Genomic DNA, 18,888 nt, shown 5'->3' with positions numbered 1-18,888 from the left:
TAATATCTTCAAAATGAGTAGCTCATGTACCTATGATAAATTTTCTGACGATGGTTTACAACGGAGATCATATATCTGTTTAAGACCCATGTGCGAGACTACCAGTCACCCACTCGACACTTCCTACTCCAGTTCTGCCACTGGCTTATCCTCTCACATCAGAGGCTGGGCCACCTGTGAAAGCAGTCATCATATACCAGCTCCGCTGTAATCACTCCACAGCTTTTTATGCTGGTATGACAACCACCCGGTTGTCACGAGAATATATGGCTACCACCGAACTATGGCCAAGAGCAAAGTGGACCAGTCAATAGCACATCATGCAGCTGAGCACAACATGAGTGTGCAATGGCTGCTTTACAGTCTGGACCATCTGGATCCTTACCTCTACATCTGCATCTATACTCCACAAGCCACCTTCTAGGAATGTACACAATTGGAACTTTAACAGTAAACCATACTGTGATGCAGGATTCCTATCTTGTTGCATTTGGCACTGGAGTTAGTTGATCACCTATGTTATGCTTTCGCCTTTACTAAATGAAACATGCTTCCCCTCTTTGGATCTTCTGTTACCTTTTTCAGCCCTATCTGGTTTGGATCCCTACTGATGAGCAATAGTCAACAAATGTTTTGAAAGCTACTTCCTCTGTTGATGGGCTGCATTTCCTGAGGATTCTCTCAATGAATTTGTCTGGCATCTGCCTTACTGTCAGTTAATTTTATGTGATCATTCCACTTCAAAGCACCCTGTATGCACACTCCTACATGTTTTATGGAAGTAACCACTTCCAGTGATGGTTCTGCTATTGTGTAATCATATAATAATGGAACTTTGTCTATATATTCACAATATGGTAAACTTGTTGAGAGTGAAAAGCCTCGTGTAACTTGTGAAAAGTGATGGTCCTATACACTCCCCGGTGGCATGCCCACTTTTCTGTCTGAATGCTTCTCTGCATTCAAAGTGACATGCTGTGTTCTGTTCACTAGAAACTCTTAAATCCAGTCACATTGTTAGTCTGATATTCCGTACACTCATATTCCATTTGTTAGGTGACAGTGTTGAACTCATCGAATACCTTCTGAAAGTCAAGGATTACAGTATCTACCTGGGTGCTTGTACCTATTGCTTTCTGTGGTTCGTGGATGAACAGATAGAGCTAAGTTCCACACAGTTGTTTTTGAACCCACCATTGGCTTTTCTGAACTATGCAGATAGAAGTTATACTTGCAACTCATCCTTTGTTCACGCAACTCTCCTGGCCTCTATCTCCCTTAACCCGTTGCCCTCACACACTCTACCAAAGTTTCCCCGCCTCCTTCCCCTTCCTCTGTCCTGTCGTCTCCTCCCAACCCACGTCACCTTCATTCTCCTCCGCACCCCACTGGCTGTCGTACGTGTGTATCACATGCCTAGCCTGTTCATTTCCCACCTCTTTCCTACGTTCCAAGTCAGCTGCTTTCCTCTTAGCTGCAAGCTACCCACTCCTAACCCTTCTTCCTACCTCCTGCTGCCCTCTCCTCTAACCACACTACTGCACTCTCGGCATTGTGCATCCAGCTGACACAATGTAAGGTCAGAGGTTTGTGCATCGTGCATTTTGCATTTTCGTGCGTGCGTGCGTGTGCTGTGTGTCGACAAAGGAATTATGCTGAGAAAGTTTTCTTTCTCCTTTGTGTGTACCTGTCAAAAACTCAATGCCTGTGCTGTTCAGTGAGTTATATTCATTTCAGGTTGTGTAATCTATTTGTTACTCTTCCTTTTCTTTTTTCTCCGTTTAGAAGTGTTATTAAATTTTTTAGTGGCATGGCTTCTGCCTTCTTGTCCTTTAAAATCTTTTCATGAAATCATTGTGTTGTGAGACCATTCATGAGAATAAAAACAAGTTTTCATTGTCAGTTTCTTCATTGATCTTCGCTTATTTAGAAGTGTTAAAAATTTCCACTATTTTTTATGTATAATTTTGGCATGTATTGATTATGTAAATATGTTTGTCTCGATGAAACTTTTAAGATGTGTAGATCTGCTGTTGTTTCATATTCTTTTTGCTGTTGTGGACCATGTATTTTCCAAAGTGTTCCGTTTATTGAAACTACCAATGGATGTGGTTTCTTTTGCATATAGAACTTTCAGCAAAATAAGTAATCTGATGACTTACAAGGAAAGTCTGGGAGGTGTCCCTCTCCAATTTTCTTGAAACTTTACATGTAAGTAGAACATGAAAAAGTATTAGACACATGTTTTTAACTGTTAATATGCTGATTTACAGGGTAAAATACAACCCGAAAGTTGACCCTGCAAAATAAATTTTTACAGATATCTTCACCTTAAATAAATATTTTTGAACCAAATCAAACCGAAATAATTTATTATAATAAACTGAATTATACAATAGTGAAATTGGCCACAGGGGCTGCTTTCCTTATCTTGCAGGGGGTAAAATCATATTTTATGAAGTACACTTTTGTAATAAAAATTCATAAACTAACTAAAGAAACTAAAAAAAATTATTTTTACAAGCTACATGATCAAATAAAGTGAACGTGTTTTTTAATATTTTTAAAAATGCCTCTGCATAGTGAACTACCACTAATGCAAATGAGTTAAAAGTGCCCTGACTAGTAGTTTTTCATGAACTTTCGTATTTTGGATTTGTTTGAATTGCTGGTAACAATTCAGTCATAAAAATTAAAGCATATATTTGGGCTATCTAATATGGCAGACGACCATTTTTTAAAAGGAATGAGGTGTTTTCTTAATGCAGTTGAATATCGCCATTTCAGAATTAAATATTTTGGAACAATCATGTTGGTACTGATTTACATTTGGATGTCGAATTGTTATACGATGAATTTTTGCAATCTAACATCCATGTTAAGTGTGCCCCAATTTGCTTAATTTCCAGACAATATTGTTGATTTTCTATTGACAATATAGTTGATTTTCTATTGGATTAATCTCTAGAATTAATTGAATTCAAAAAACATAACAAGAAACAATGAAAGTTCATGCACACAGTTAAGATTTATGGTTAAAAAATATGTATATGTGACCCTACTTAATTTGATGATAATTGTATTATATTATTTTTTGATTTTGATATTCATTGTGTAATATAAGAGAACAATAATTTACATACAGTACAATTTGATTTATCAATTAAATATTTGAAATTGTTGACAAATACATTTGTCTTTTATTTTATAATTTTGTGGTTTATAATAATTGCAATAGTGGTGTTAAATAGAAAATTATTTAAGCAAAACTGATTCATACACCATCCAGAAGTTAAGATTGCAATATTGTCCTGGAAGCTACATACAGGTTCTTCGGACGCCTGTCAGTTAATATCCACTTTTGAACCATGAAAACGTGAAAGTATTCTGAAATCTTGGAGATGATAGCTGATTACGCACGAGAGATTGCATTTTAATGATATTATTTCTCTCGTGTAAGTTATCATAATCCATAAAAATAATTATATCTAATAATTTTCCTACAATGTTTTTCCAGAAGTGAAATATGTACACATCTAAAAGGTCGAATTTTCCCAGTTGTGCCAGGAGGTATCATCATTAGTTTTAAATTCACCTCTTTTGGTACAACTTCTTGTATGATACTTTATCATTGGCCACTCCAGGCATCCAAAATTAGCACAGATGAATTAGTAGTATTTTTCAAAAATATTTCTCTTATCCATGTCTGAAAGAGTTCCGTGGAAAGCTTTCCAGATTTCGAGACTCGTATTAATATATTTTCTGGAGTAAATACTGTTTCCCTAACCCAGGATCCAAGAGCTCCACTTGCTTACTTCAATACTAAAAATAAATTCAAAAGCAACTTAGCCTCTGCTGATATAGTAGGCTGAATAGTGTAACTGTGTGTTAAAAAAGGTAGTGATTCTGCTATGCTTTGTACCTCCTCAATTCCTTTATTATTCAGTGTTCTACAGGTACACATCTCCAAATTGAATCCACTTTGATGAGAATTAAATACATTTTCTGCTCCGTATTTTGTAAGCGACTGTCAGACTTCAGTTCGAAAAATTCACATTTGTCTTCTATTTCATTTATCTTCATCAATGAAGCTTTTGTAACGAATTTAGTAATTTTTCAAGATACAATATTGTTTTTCCTGTATCCACGAATGTGATGCTTTAAAAGAAGCCATGTTTATTTCAACTTACTTTTGTAAAATCCATCTCTTTAAATCAGTATCATGTATAATCAGTTTTGAGGCAATGGCTTCTTTTACATTATGTAATTTTTCATGTGTGTAGCCCCCTGCCTGAACTTGCTTTTTCCATCGTCGAAGTGTTTCACGCTACTTGTCTGTACCGCTTCAGACTCTTCACTTTCTTTGTATTCAACACCTTCTGGATGAATTTCATTTTCGTCGTCAAGATATAGTGTTCCTTCTTCTTGGACATCAATTTCCAAAGTTGTTACACATTGTCTTATTATTTCATTAACGGGAAACTTAATTTCTTCAGCATTATACAGATCGAAGGTTCTTAATAATATTGTTACTACGATTGCACTAATAGGCATTGTATTTCTGTCTTTACTTATTTTCAATTCTTTTAATAAATGCTATACAGTATATTCCTGATTTCTACACCATCCTAAGATTACTGTCGCACCCATCATGGGGAACGGACTGCTGCACCTAGCCCTAAAAAATGGAGGAGACAAAATATACTCAAGATTGATGAAAGAATCTGCATTCAAGTCCTAGTACAAATGCCACTTACGTAAATTGAAATTTTTAAACAAAAAATTAAGATTTAAGTTTCATACAAAGGAAGTATATATGTTAGGGGTAGTTCACCCTATGCAAGGGCACTTTTATTAATATTGAAAAATATGTCAACTTTATTTCATCTTCTAGTTTGTACAAATACTGAAAATTGTTCAGTGGCGTTAGGGGTATTTTACCCTATGCAGGGGCACTTTTAAGAAAAATTCAAAAACATGTCAACTTTATTTGATCATGTAGTTTGTAAAAATATATTTTTTATAGTTTCTATAGTTTATGAATTTTTATAATGAAAGTGTACTTCATAAAATATGATTTTCCCCCTGCAAGATAAGGAAAGCAGCCCCTGTGGTCAGTTTCACTAGTGTATAATGTAGTTTATTATAATAAACAATTTTGATTTGATTTTGTTCAAAAATATTGATTTCAAGCGAAGATATCTGTAAAAATGTATTTTGCAGGGTCAACTTGAGGATTGTATTTTATCCTGTAAATCAGCGTATTAGCAGTTAAAAACATGTGTCTAATACTTTTTCATACTCTACTTACATGTAAGTTTCAAGAAAATCGGAGGGGGCCACCTCCTAGACTTCCCTTGTCAGTGTAACATTGTGCTGTATTTATTATTTGGTGTAATAATTCCACACTTGTGTATATCTTTGAATTGGATGGTTGTTATTAAGTTGGCCTCTCCTGTTAAGTCCTGAAGGCACTAAGGTTTTCCATTGGTATTTAGTGAAGGTTTCTGATGGAAGTGTCCTGTATTCTGTCTGTAGTGTTTTCCTGCTGCTCTGTTATGCTTTCCATGCAATGGGATTATTATTGGTGTTAGTCACAAACTGTTCATATTTCCCATTAAGTCTTTCAACTTAATATATTTTAAATATACAATTCTGTAGCAGTTTTCATTGTTTTGTTTGCTTTACTCTGAGAGTGAATACCTGTTTAATTAGTTCAGTACTCTTTACACGTGTCAATACGCTTTCCTACATGTATCAAAACTAACCATCATAAAGGTGCAATTGTAACTGGCTTGTTTTAAGATTTCTCTTCAAGAACCTACTATGCAGTAGTTAATCAGTTTTTTGATGAGCTTAGTCCTATATTAGTACAAAACTAAGATACGTGTAATATGTACTTCTATGCCATGGGGACAGAAGTAACTGCAGCAGTTGCTGATAAGACTCCAGCAGCAAAGTTTTTAAGATTGTCAGTTTTTTGCTAAAAGTTAAATTCGTCAATGCCTGACCACTTAAATGGTAATAAAATGCTAACAGTTCTTGATAGTTGTTCTTATTGTAGGATTGGAAGAAGGGAGAATCTGTAATGTTATTTAAATGTTGGTGAAACATTCTGATACAAAAATGATTGAAGGCAAGGTGGTATTATTCTTCAGTAACAAAAAACTGTTTTGTAAAATAAACATTTTTTATGTTAACCACCAGGTTAAATGATTTTAAAAATGTGTGTTTTTCTGTCAAATAAATGAAGCACCAGAGTGCACTACAGATTTTTGTCATAGAATATACTTGCAAGCTTCAACAAGTTGGAATCATAGATTTGTAAGAATGTTCCCTAGTGCCCAATTTTTTCCCCAAAGTCAAGTTACGAATTAAATATTTTCTTCTTAAGGTATGATGACAATCATTCTTTTTCACTTGAATGATTGTGCTTCTTACATTTGGGGCAAAAGTTGAACAGACTCATGACTTAAAGACAACAATACCAATGTTGCGGAGGATTCTAACTTGTTGTAGCTTCCATAGGTTGAAACAGCCACTGGCATATTCGGTGCTAGTGCGGTGTGTCTGGGCACTACTAAATTGGTTGGATGCGGGCTGTCCCCTCTCCTCCACTGTTTAGTCCCGCAGTGCTTTGTGCGGCCCAACGAGGCCAAGAAGGCTGCTGACGATGCCAAGATGCGCTTCGCCCACATCGACGGGGACCACCTCACGCTGCTGAACGTCTACCACGCCTTCAAGCAGAGTAAGTATTGACATGTTTTTTAGCTTTCATTAAGTTAATTCTAATATTGTATAAATAATACAGAATTAAAAACACAGAAATATGTGTAGCTTTAGGAAAAAATAAATTGCCTTTGTTACTTTTGAGTGTTGCACGCCATAATGCCCAAATTGACACACAAGTGTAAAAAAAAGTGATTATTGGTTTTTAGCCTATATGAAATAATTCCAGTTTGCTCTCTGCCCCCATCCCCTCCCCCTCCCTCCCAACTGTCACCTGAATGGGATCTTCAATAGTTCAGGATATCTGGATAGAGAGGGTGAAAGGTTTTACTTAAATTTTGAAATGTAGTCTTTATTGTGGAACAAGGGGTTTGTGGTCATGAGTACTTCTATAATGCTACAGATCTTTGAATACCGTTGCAGGTATAATATCAGAACAAATTTTTGACATGTGTGTTCATATGTTGATGTTAAAAAAGAACCAATCTTTGGCTGCTTGGGTTGGGATGGACAGTTGAAGTGTTTCAGGCCAGTGTTATTTTATCATTTTGCAACTGCTTACAGACCTTCTTGACTGGAGTTTTTTTACTGTACTATCATCTTCATATAATCAGTTCCTGATACGAAACATGCTCAGAATATCATAGTAATAGAGCCAGATTTTGTTGCCTGTGACTGTAGTTTTCACATAGGAGAGCCACCACTTCCAAAGTTTTGATGCACAACCTGTAATCTACTACTGTGTCTGCTATTGATGAGGCTCCACAATTTCATGTAACCTTTGAGAATGAGGTTAACTGCAGTTGGAGCCAGTGATTTCTGGATCTTGTGATGGACACTGTAAGCTTTCACATCCAGTACTTTCATTGTTCATGAATTTTATTTTATGTTCATTAAGCTGTGGTCCATGGCTGTTAGGTGTCTTTATAGTCTCATGTTACATCCAGCACTAGAAGACGAAACTTTCTCCTCCAGTTTCTGTACTGCAGCAATATGCTCTTCATTGACCAATGATCAGCCTGAATCTTTGAGCCTGAAGTTAACTTGGTGAGGCAAACTGCGTTGTTTTCTGAAATTACTGGAGATATCATCATGAAACTGACCCAATGTCACGCTGATAATGTACCTTCCAGATCTTGTGATGCCAACTGGTAAACAACTGTGGCAATACTGATATGAGCAACTTAGCATTTGAGTACAGAGTATGCCATTGGCTACAGAAGCAGACCATAACCTTTCTCCTGGTGCTAAAAAATTTCTTTGTATGTAAGAACATTTCAGTCAGGGTCATAGTCTTCAGAGCTTCATTTTGAGCACTAACCGAGGTTGCTAACTGATAGTGGAATACAATAGGTTGCCAAGAAATAAATTTAAAACCGTGCATTGTTTATAATGATAGGTTAGGCTTTGGGACCAAATTATAAAAGATTGAACACGAGTGAAATTGCCTAAGATGTGAAACCTAGTAAGTCTCACTACCTCTGCATTGATTCAACAGGATATTAAATGATGATAAAATAGTTTACGTACTATTAAGAATTGACAGAAGAAAATACTCACTTTACAGACTGCTATAGATAGGCAGATGAGTATGTTAGCAAAGTGGTTTTCCAAACAATTGTAAAGAAATAAACGAAAACTTTTATCAGGTTACAGACAGAGATCATCAGGACGTTCATATCCACATCAAAAATGAGAGAGAGAGAGAGAGAGAGAGAGAGAGAGAGAGAGAGAGAGAGAGAATAAATGTGACTCCAAAGGACAGGGTAATAATGAAGAACACAAAATGTGGCAGAGTTGTGCAGAGGAATTATGGTGAAAAACATTCTGGATAACATTAGGTTGACAGAGGTGGTTATGAAATAATAATTTGATCATTTTAAAGAGACTGAAAGCTTGTAAAGCTCCATAAACTGCTGGTGTCCTTAGTTTTATTGAAGCCATTTGGAGAAAAGAAAATTTCATATAAGGGACAACATCTACAAAAAAAAGAAAATTCCCAAACATTTTAGCAAACATGCAGGATATGCATTCCAAAGACCAAAAATAATCAGAAATGTCAACAGGATAGAACACCTAATTGTAATGTGTTTATAATTATTAACTGGATTTATCTATAATCACATCAAAAATAAAGTGGGAGGAGGTGTACAGGATGTCAGTTTTTATTTTCACAGCAACTGATACACAAATGAGGCAGTAATCACTAATATTTGTAGGTATATTTTGTTCGTGCCAGGTTCTCTGTCATATGTAGTTTAAATGAGAAAACCTTACTCACTTTTGGTGCACTTTGTTGTAATATATTATTTTATTCTTTAATTAGTACCTATTTCATAATGATTGGTCACTGTCTTTGAGCTCATATTCTGGTTACATTGTGTGAAAAACATTGATGTGTTGTATCTTGCTGCAATCTTGGAAATGTATATTTTTATTAGGTGTATGAATATTACATTTTAATTGAAAATAGGCGACACACTGAAATATTTGAGAGCGCAGCATGCTTTATCGAGCATTTTTTGGTGAGTGGCAAGTTTGAGGAGTCATAGACGTCAGACTATAATTAGGAGAAAAATTTCCGTAGCACTGTGTAAAGGTACAGCAATTTCCTACTTACAGGCGATGTTTAGTTGCTTTTCGCTTGCTCATTTTGTTCTAATATTTGTGGATATAAATTGCCAGTTTCCCTAATCATGATGTGCATGCGCAAACGCAAATGCAACTCTCACATGATCACTCTCTCGCAGCTGGAGCCATTACTTTCATGGATTTTCCATTTTTCGATATTCACTTTGAGTAGTTAATGAAAGTGAATTTTGTGGTAAGTGTCTTGTTTTCCAACAGATTCAGAGGACCCTCAGTGGTGTTACGATAACTTCGTCAACTACAGGTCTCTCAAGTCAGGAGATAATGTGCGACAACAGCTGTCCCGCATAATGGACAGGTTCAACCTGAAAAGGACGTCAACGGACTTTACGTCTAAAGATTACTACATAAATATTCGGAAAGCACTCGTTGCTGGTTTTTTTATGCAGGTATGTAATGTTTTTCCCAGTATTCATTGTACTGTAATGGCATCAATAAGAGGAACAGTCAGGATGTGTAGAATTGTACTTACATCCTCAGACGTGAAAAAAAATTTGAGCAATAAGATTGTATTACAGATAAATGAAGATGTTCATATGCTTAAAAGCATACAGTTTTTAAGATAGAATTTTTCTACAGTTGGGAAAATACTACTGTTTATTGACCAGCTACTGGTCATGCAGATATAAGGATATAATAAACTTTCAAAGTCAGTTTGTCTGAATAATTTCTTGCATAAGAAGCAGCAACACAACATAGCTTTAAAAATTACTTTTTCAAGAAGTGTTGTTGAAGAACTATGTTTATTATCTTTATATTTCATTGTAGATATATCTTCAGCAGTATGTGAAGATAATTCTGTAATAAACACTATGTGTAACAAAATATCTAATTATGGAGAGAAGTTAGTTTAGAATGTCATTGTGAAGCTTTGTCGAACTGAAATTGTGTGTATGGGTGCTGTAAGGTGGGTGGTGGGGTAATGTGCAGTGGCAAGGAGCATTGTACCATGTGGCACTCCGTACAGTAGCGTTATTCTTAGACTTCAGCCTCTGTTGCGTGCTTTGGGGTGTGCGTAGAACATTCAGCATTAATTTTCACATTATTTTAGGTATGGTGATGTTGCTTAGCCAATATCATTTTCATTAGGGCAGGCATAAAGCAAACACAATAGGTATTTTGTTAACAAGCAACAAGTTTTCTGAGCAAATAAATTCTGCTAGAAAGAGTCAGAAGCAGAAACAGTAGTCTGGTGTCACCCCTACCATTGCCAGTTATCAGGTTAGGCAGTGGCTGGAGTGTGAGGTGTTTGCCAGACAGAGAGTACTCTGACAAAGCTACAAAATAGTCTCCTTTTCTCTCTGCACAGAACACTTCACGCCAATTCATTCTTACATGGACACTGCTATAAGAAGATATGAAAGTAGTTGTGATAGGACATTGTTTTCGTAATTTGCTTAATAATTTTTGTAGATACTGAGAGAGCACAGCAAAAGGTATCCAAACAAAATCAAGAATTTGTAATAAAAACTAAAAAATTACCATTGAGGAATAAAGGCTCGTATATCAATTGACGTAGAAATGAAATACATAGAATTGAAAGTTGACTCAGCATTACGATTGGCGTACAATACAATGTACAGAGAGAAAGAGTAATCAAGAGTTCAGGCATGTGTGTTACTAGGTTCGGGCAGCGTATCGCTGTGGTGCAGTTTATTTCTAGTTACTTCTTAGTCATAGTACATTACAATATGGGAAACAATGCTATCATTGTTAATGGTATTATTTATTTTAATTTTAGGTTGCCCATTTAGAGCGAACAGGTCATTACTTAACTATAAAAGATAACCAAGTTGTGCAGCTACATCCGTCAACCTGTCTCGACCACAAACCAGAGTGGGTCATCTACAATGAATTCGTTTTAACAACGAAAAACTATATTAGGACGGTGACAGACATCAAACGTAAGTACTGTTTGTATTAAAAGAAGAATTAGAAGGTAGAACATTATCCTTAAATAAAAGAGATGCTGATTAACTGATATATGTATGGAATAGATGGAAAAATGCTGCGGGGAAGTTCCCACCTACACAATTCAGCTTAAAAAAAAAAAACTGGTTTTTGGTGAGTGGGGAGTATGGAAATTTATGTGAATCACAGATTGGTAAGCAGCCATCAGTCAAAAATGTGACAGTGGAAAGGAGGGGGGGGGGGGGGTGGCAGGAGAGGAGAAAAATTGTTTTCGTGGCGAAGTTTTAAATTTTTTCAGTGCGCTGTATAAAAATTAGTGACACCAAGAAATCTGTTGTCATATCAATAATCATCATCCTGATTTCGACTCCTCTTTAAGATACAAATGTCTCTGATACGATAATTCTCAGTTTGTTTAAAATTTAAAAATGTTTGCAACTTTGACATTGGTTGTTTTCATTATCATTGTAACAGGGGTACTTGGTTCTAATTAATTTTATGTCAAAAGTAATTGGTTGTCATGTTAGATTGATAGCAATACGGCAATGCATGGTCTTCCACAACTGTCAGCTAAAGCAAACAGTACCCACAGTTGCAGCTTTCTTACAATAATATCACTTTGCATCAGCTATTAGGTTTTTGATATATAACCTGTGTTTTGTGTTTTTTCAGCTGAGTGGGTTTTGAAGATTGCACCTCAGTACTATGATCTCAACAACTTTCCACAGTGTGAAGCGAAAAGGCAACTTGAAATCCTCCAGGCGAAGATGGAAACTCGCCAGTATCAAGAAGGCTTTTGATGTATTGCTGCTGCTTAAAACAGGATGTTGTGATTTTCTTACAAGTGCTGGTCTGTACCAGGTGTTTGTAGTTATCTTGTTGCGGCATATGAAAATGTGAACTGCTATGGTGCAACTTTTTGGACATTGCCACCACCACCGCCACGACTATCATTTACCATAAACACATTATGTATTTATTCACAAAACTCACACATTGTTGGAACTATTGTATCCATATGTACATTGTTTTAATTAATTGACATGTGGTCTCACTAAGTGATAGGACATATTTCATCTAATTCATTCATCGTCATGAGTTCGTAGTATCAGTTTCTTTGTACAGTGCACTTAAGTTTCTTTTCAAAATGTCAAAAAGAGGGCATTTTGGACTGATTTTGTAAAGTGTGGATTCAAATATTGTGAATGAACATGTTGTTTCAATTATGCGCATCCTCATGTTGGACTGCAGAAGTGATTACAGGACAATCTGAAATATGAATTTTTCTGTGTGGTCTCTGCAGTGTGTTTGGAAATAGCTGTCATTTGTGACTATGAATATAGGAGTGTAGCTGTCATTTCTACTGATACTGTGAGCAATATTTTGTTTATTAAAATGTGTTAGAAAAGAAGGTACAGAATTTGATATCAATTTTGATAAAAATGTATGTGTTACAAATTTTTTATGCCTAGTTAAACCCCACATGCAGCCTCCAATTTTATAGTTTTCGCTGTAAGAGGGAAGATAAAATTAATTTTTTTTTTTTTTACATTAACAGAAAATGAGATTTGAAAAAGTGCTATTAGAAACCACATACAGGAATGTAGTATATCAGCATTTTAAGAACTGTTTTTATGAGTAATTTCATACAGTGGGAGATATTGCTCATGAAATAATATTGATGAAACTTTAAACAAAAAGTGGAGGTATTAAATTTGTATGTTAAACTCAAGCGAGATATTTTTTGTGACTGCACTAGGAACTTTAACAGTTTTCTTTTTTAAATTAATGCATGTGTATAAATGAACAAAAAATTGTCTGTTTTGCTCAGTAGTGAATGCATTTGCACTTTTGTTGTTTTGGGCATTACATTCCTGTTAATGATGGAGAAGAATAGTTTTGTATTTAGTTACATACAGCTACCTACTTATTGCAGGTACTGAAGACAGAGATGCCAAAGAAGTCTATTGTTTGTATGTTGTGTATGAGCTTGATAGGGTGTGTCATATTACTACAGTCTTCTAGAGTGATTTGTCATGGGTGGTTGTGTGGTCAGGAAGATTAGATTTGCAAAGTGAGGATGAAAATTTTAATGAACACACCACTTATGTCTTCAGTATAGCAGTCTTTTATGTTTTCTGTATTATGTATATAGTGCAAAATAATATTTGAATTGTTTGGAAATAATTTTTTTTTGTTGCTGTCATTAAAACCTAGTGGATAAGAGGAAATAAAAGAATGTACATGTACGAAATTTCATTGCAAGCAACGTAAAGTAACTACATATATTATTATAGTTAGCACAGTCTGTAATTTGAAAGAAGCAATTTGATTTTTGTTGATACATAATCTAATTAGTTGGAATATCATAATTTGCAGCTTGAAAACTCTCTCAGTAGTCAGTCTGGTAAGTAACTGGTTTGATGCAGTCTCCTTAAAACTGCTTGCGGTATTACAAAACATCAGAAGTAGGTGCTTTTTTAAAAATAACTGTTCGGAAGTCCTATGCTTTGGTTAATCATTACAAACAAAATAGTCTGTATGTTAGGTTCATGTGTCCAATCAATAGTACAACCTCAAATTTGTCTTGTGTTATATTCACCACTCATAAAAGCATTAAGGATAGCTGCAATGCTGATTTGATAATTCCACCATAAAGTTGTCTGGAACTAGATGGCAGCAGGGACTGATATTGGTCGCTGCCCGCCAAATGAAAGATGGAGCAACATCTAGGCTCTTAAAAATGATAGTAAACTGATAGACTTTTGAACTTAAGTCCCTACCCCCCTCCCCCTTTCCTCTTCCCACCACCAGGAGAAAGTATTGATCAAGCGAAAGTGAATGCAGTAAGTTCTACGTTGCTGCATGAATTTTGAATTTATGTATTGTCTGTTGTTGGCATGTTTCCCTTATAGCCACAATTGATCAAACTGTAGAACAGGGGTGGCCACTAACCTTACTTTAGGGAGCTGCAAGCCTACAGATGTGAACCGAAGGTAATTACATTTGATAGAGAGTAATCAGTAACGGGAAGGAAGAAAATTTTTTATTTCTTCAATGAAGAGTGAGTTTTTAATTTTAAAACTAACCATTGAGCTCCCCCCTCCCCCCAGTAGGCCATTTGAAATCTGGCTGGTAACTGGTGAGTACAGTTAACAGGAGATCACTTAAATGCTCAGTTAGTTCAGATCATTATTTCACTTTCAATTTGTTCAAATGTTGCTTAGAGCGATACAAGCACCCTAGTGGTCCCAAAATTAAAGTTCTCTTGGCACAAACTTTTGTTGGCAGATATTTTTCTTCTGGAAACTTTTTTCAATATCTTCCAAAACTCAGTTGCTAAACAACCACTTCCTTCATAGTCTTGTAGTTTCAGGGACTACAGCACAAGGCCCCCCTCTACACTCGCCAATTTATTGGCTGACCACCAGACCAGCTTCATGGCAGCCTACACACATCCTGACAGACTGTGCTCAGCAATTCCAGTGCCCCTCCCCCCGTTTTGTGATTTGTTTATCTTAAGTTCATGGAATATATGTTCTAAAGATCCCACCTGGTTTTGCACAGAAACAAAAACTATGGTTTGCCTTGGTGTTTCAGAGGCAGCAAGGCAGAAGAAAAAGTTATGGCCAAAGAAGTAGCTAATGCAAAGAAAAAAATGGCCTGGGAGCCAATGATTCTTATAATTATCTAATAATGGATAAAACAGACATTTCGGAGCTGCTGAAATTCTTGAAACCATTCTTTAAGGAAAAGATTAGTCATGAGACAGACTGTGAGCTATGAGGAGAATCTTTTAACTACGTCATGGCTTCTAGCCACTGCTGGTACTTAGAGGACCTCAAATTCAGCACTTTTGTATCCCCACAATTATTACTGAAAATGGTTCCTGAAACCTGTAACATGATTTATAGTTGTCTGAGTAAATACGTCATGGTAAAGCAAAATAAACAAAAGATGATCTTGTAAACTTTATTAATTTATTTATTTCTGTAAGAAGCATAAAATGTCCCTGTACATTTAACAAACTCATTTCTAATAATAACAATAATAATAATACTACAAATGGTGGTGGCACACATCATCTAATAAATGACAGTTAATTGAGAAATGAAGCATTTAGCAACTTTTACAACTGAAAAAATTTCAAACTTCATCCTTCATAATAGACTTGGACATAGGTTGGACATTTTTAACACTTATAACAATGATGCAAGTATGTTATGAATAAATGTTTGACTCTGTGTTTCAGTTTTTAGATATCGTTACTGAAAAGTACTGGAAAAGAAACCTAAAAGCCAAAATACATGAGGACGGTGGACTTTTATTCATAACGTATATATTGTCAGCTCTCTTTTTCTGTCACTTGAAATTATTATGGATGTTTAACAAATGGAAAAAGTGCTTCATTTCGTGCATCTCTATTGCTATACTCATCGCACAATGTGTCCCATGAACATCTGCAGTCTTTAAATATCTCCAGAAACTCTGTCATTAAGGTTTCGCCTGCCTCGCACATTATGATGTGTATTGGAACATCATTTAACCCTGCGCGCAGTAACGAAAGGAGAACTTTTATTGGGTGGTGGACACGACAATGCTACACACGACACTGTTGGGTGAAGTGGTGGTGGGGGAGGGGATGGGGGTGCTATCTAATGGTCCTACCTGACCGACATCACAAGAAAAGTTGGTTGACCAAGTGCTTATACAGTCCAGTTGGTTGGTCACTTGCGAGTATGCAGAGGACTTTATAAATACACTCCTGGAAATGGAAAAAAGAACACATTGACACCGGTGTGTCAGACCCACCATACTTGCTCCGGACACTGCGAGAGGGCTGTACAAGCAATGATCACACGCACGGCACAGCGGACACACCAGGAACCGCGGTGTTGGCCGTCGAATGCCGCTAGCTGCGCAGCATTTGTGCACCGCCGCCGTCAGTGTCAGCCAGTTTGCCGTGGCATACGGAGCTCCATCGCAGTCTTTAACGCTGGTAGCATGCCGCGACAGCGTGGACGTGACCCATATGTGCAGTTGACGGACTTTGAGCGAGGGCGTATAGTGGGCATGCGGGAGGCCGGGTGAACATACCGCCGAATTGCTCAACACGTGGGGCGTGAGGTCTCCACAGTACATCGATGTTGTCGCCAGTGGTCGGCGGAAGGTGCACGTGCCCGTCGACCTGGGACCGGACCGCAGCGACGCATGGATGCACGCCAAGACCGTAGGATCCTACGCAGTGCCGTAGGGGACTGCGCCGCCACTTCCCAACAAATTAGGGACACTGTTGCTCCTGGGGTATCGGCGAGGACCATTCGCAACCGTCTCCATGAAGCTGGGCTACGGTCCCGCACACCGTTAGGCTGTCTTCCGCTCACGTCCCAACATCGTGCAGCCCGCCTCCAGTGGTGTCGCGACAGGCGTGAATGGAGGGACGAATGGAGACGTGTCGTCTTCAGTGATGAGAGTCGCTTCTGCCTTGGTGCCAATGATGGTCGTATGCGTGTTTGGCGCCGTGCAGGTGAGCGCCACAATCAGGACTGCATACGACCGAGGCACACAGGGCCAACACCCGGCATCATGGTGTGGGGAGCGATCTCCTACACTGGCCGTACACCTCTGGTGATCGTCGAGGGGACACTGAATAGTGCACGGTACATCCAAACCGTCATCGAACCCATCGTTCTACCATTCCTAGACCGGCAAGGGAACTTGCTGTTCCAACAGGACAATGCACGTCCGCATGTATCCCGTGCCACCCAATGTGCTCTAGAAGGTGTAAGTCAACTACCCTGGCCAGCAAGATCTCCGGATCTGTCCCCCATTGAGCATTTTTGGGACTGGATGAAGCGTCGTCTCACACGGTCTGCACGTCCAGCCCGAATGCTAGTCCAACTGAGGCGCCAGGTGGAAATGGCATGGCAAGCCGTTCCGCAGGACTACATCCAGCATCTCTACGATCGTCTCCATGGGAGAATAGCAGCCTGCATTGCTGCGAAAGGTGGATATACACTGTACTAGTGCCGACATTGTGCATGCTCTGTTGCCTGTGTCTATGTGCCTGTGGTTCTGTCAGTGTGATCATGTGATGTATCTGACCCCAGGAATGTGTCAATAAAGTTTCCCCTTCCTGGGACAATGAATTCACGGTGTTCTTATTTCAATTTCCAGGAGTGTACTTCATAATTGGCATTGAAATGGGACAGCATATCCCCAAAACAAATGGATATGCAAGGAATTAAAGTGTAAGTACATTTGGCATTTATTTCTTCAGCAAGGTCAGGCATTGTTCACAATTCTCTTCCCGTTTCAATATGAACTTAAGGAATGGTTTCAGTAATTTCCTTAAAATTTTTGAAATGAGCAAATATTTTAATCATAAGATCTTAATGAAATAGTCTTAATTTGGCCAAAAAGGCCTTCATTGGAATTAAAAACACACACATGCACACAAACTGGTTGCAGAGGCCAGACTGTGAGCAGCAGTGCATGATGGGATAAGTAATCTGGGTTGGGGGGGGGGGGGGGATAAAAAGGAGGCTGCAGTAGGGAGGGGGAGGGATAGTAGGGTAGAGGTGGTGGATGGTTAAGTGCAAGAGTGTTACAGGAACATAGGATATATTGCAGGGAGAGTTCCCATCTGCCTAGTTAAGAAAAGCTGGTGATATTGGGAAGGATCCAGATAGCATAGGCTGTGAAGCAGTCAACGAAATGAAGAATGTCGTGCTGGACAATGTGCTTAGCAGTGGGCTGGCCCATTTGTTTTTTGACCACAGTTTATCGGTGGCCATGCATGCAGACGACAGACAGCTTGTTGGTTGTCATGTCCACATAGAATGCAGCACAGGGGTTGCAGTTTAGCTTTCATATGTAGCCTTGCCTTTGATGGGATAGGTGTTGCTTGTTGCCAGACTGGAGGGTGTGGTGGTGGGAGGATGTATGAGACAAGTCTTGAATCAAGATCTATTACAGGGATAAGAGCCCTGAGGCAAGGGGTTGGGAGCAGGGGTTGTGTAGTGCTGGACAAAGATATTGTGTAAGTTCGATGGGCAGTGGGACACCACAATGAGAGCACGGGAAGGATAGGGGTTAGGGCGTTTCTTATTTCAGGGCTCAATGAGAGGTAGTCGAGATGCTGGCAGAGAATGCTCTAGTCTTGTGTGATACTGAGTCACGAGGGAAATGCTCCTCTGTGGCCGAATGATGGGACTTTGGAAGAGATGTGCACAAATAGATACGTCTTTGTAAAAGGGTGGGAGGGTAATAATGGTCTGTGCAGACCTCGGTGAAATCCTTGATATATTCGAGAGGAACTGCTCGTCACTGCAGGCGAATGGAATGGGTGGCAGCTGTTGAAGTGAAGGTATTACTGGGGGTTTGATATGGACATAGGTATTGATGTACTGATCTCTGAGGTGGATATCAACATCAACATCAAGGAAGGGTTTCTGGGTGGTTTAAAATGAGTCCTGTAGATGGTCCATGAATAGGTTAGTATAGGATGATGCCATGTTGGTTGCCATTGCTGTACCCCAGATTCGTTGGTAGATGATGCCTTCAAATGAGAAGTAAATGTGATTGAGGATATAGTTG

At 38.1% G+C, this 18,888-nt stretch overlaps 1 protein-coding gene across 2 annotated transcripts in view; it reads left to right on the top strand.

Moving 5' to 3' along the window:
- LOC126284342 (ATP-dependent RNA helicase DHX15 homolog) overlaps positions 1-12,700 on the top strand; it is a 71,821-nt gene extending 59,121 nt beyond the window's left edge. For both annotated transcript variants that reach the window (XM_049983200.1, XM_049983209.1), the window contains exons 11-14: positions 6,626-6,748; positions 9,577-9,767; positions 11,120-11,282; positions 11,962-12,700. In XM_049983200.1, the coding sequence (XP_049839157.1) occupies positions 6,626-6,748; positions 9,577-9,767; positions 11,120-11,282; positions 11,962-12,089 (605 nt within the window). In that variant the 3' untranslated portion in view covers positions 12,090-12,700. The remainder of the gene's footprint in view (positions 1-6,625; positions 6,749-9,576; positions 9,768-11,119; positions 11,283-11,961) is intronic.
- The last annotated feature ends 6,188 nt before the right edge of the window (positions 12,701-18,888 follow it).

Source organism: Schistocerca gregaria, chromosome 1, assembly GCF_023897955.1.
Source record: "Schistocerca gregaria isolate iqSchGreg1 chromosome 1, iqSchGreg1.2, whole genome shotgun sequence".
NCBI classification, from domain to species: Eukaryota; Metazoa; Arthropoda; class Insecta; order Orthoptera; family Acrididae; genus Schistocerca; species Schistocerca gregaria.
The sequence above is the reverse complement of the archived record's forward strand: the minus strand, read 5'-3'. Positions and strand labels throughout refer to the sequence as shown.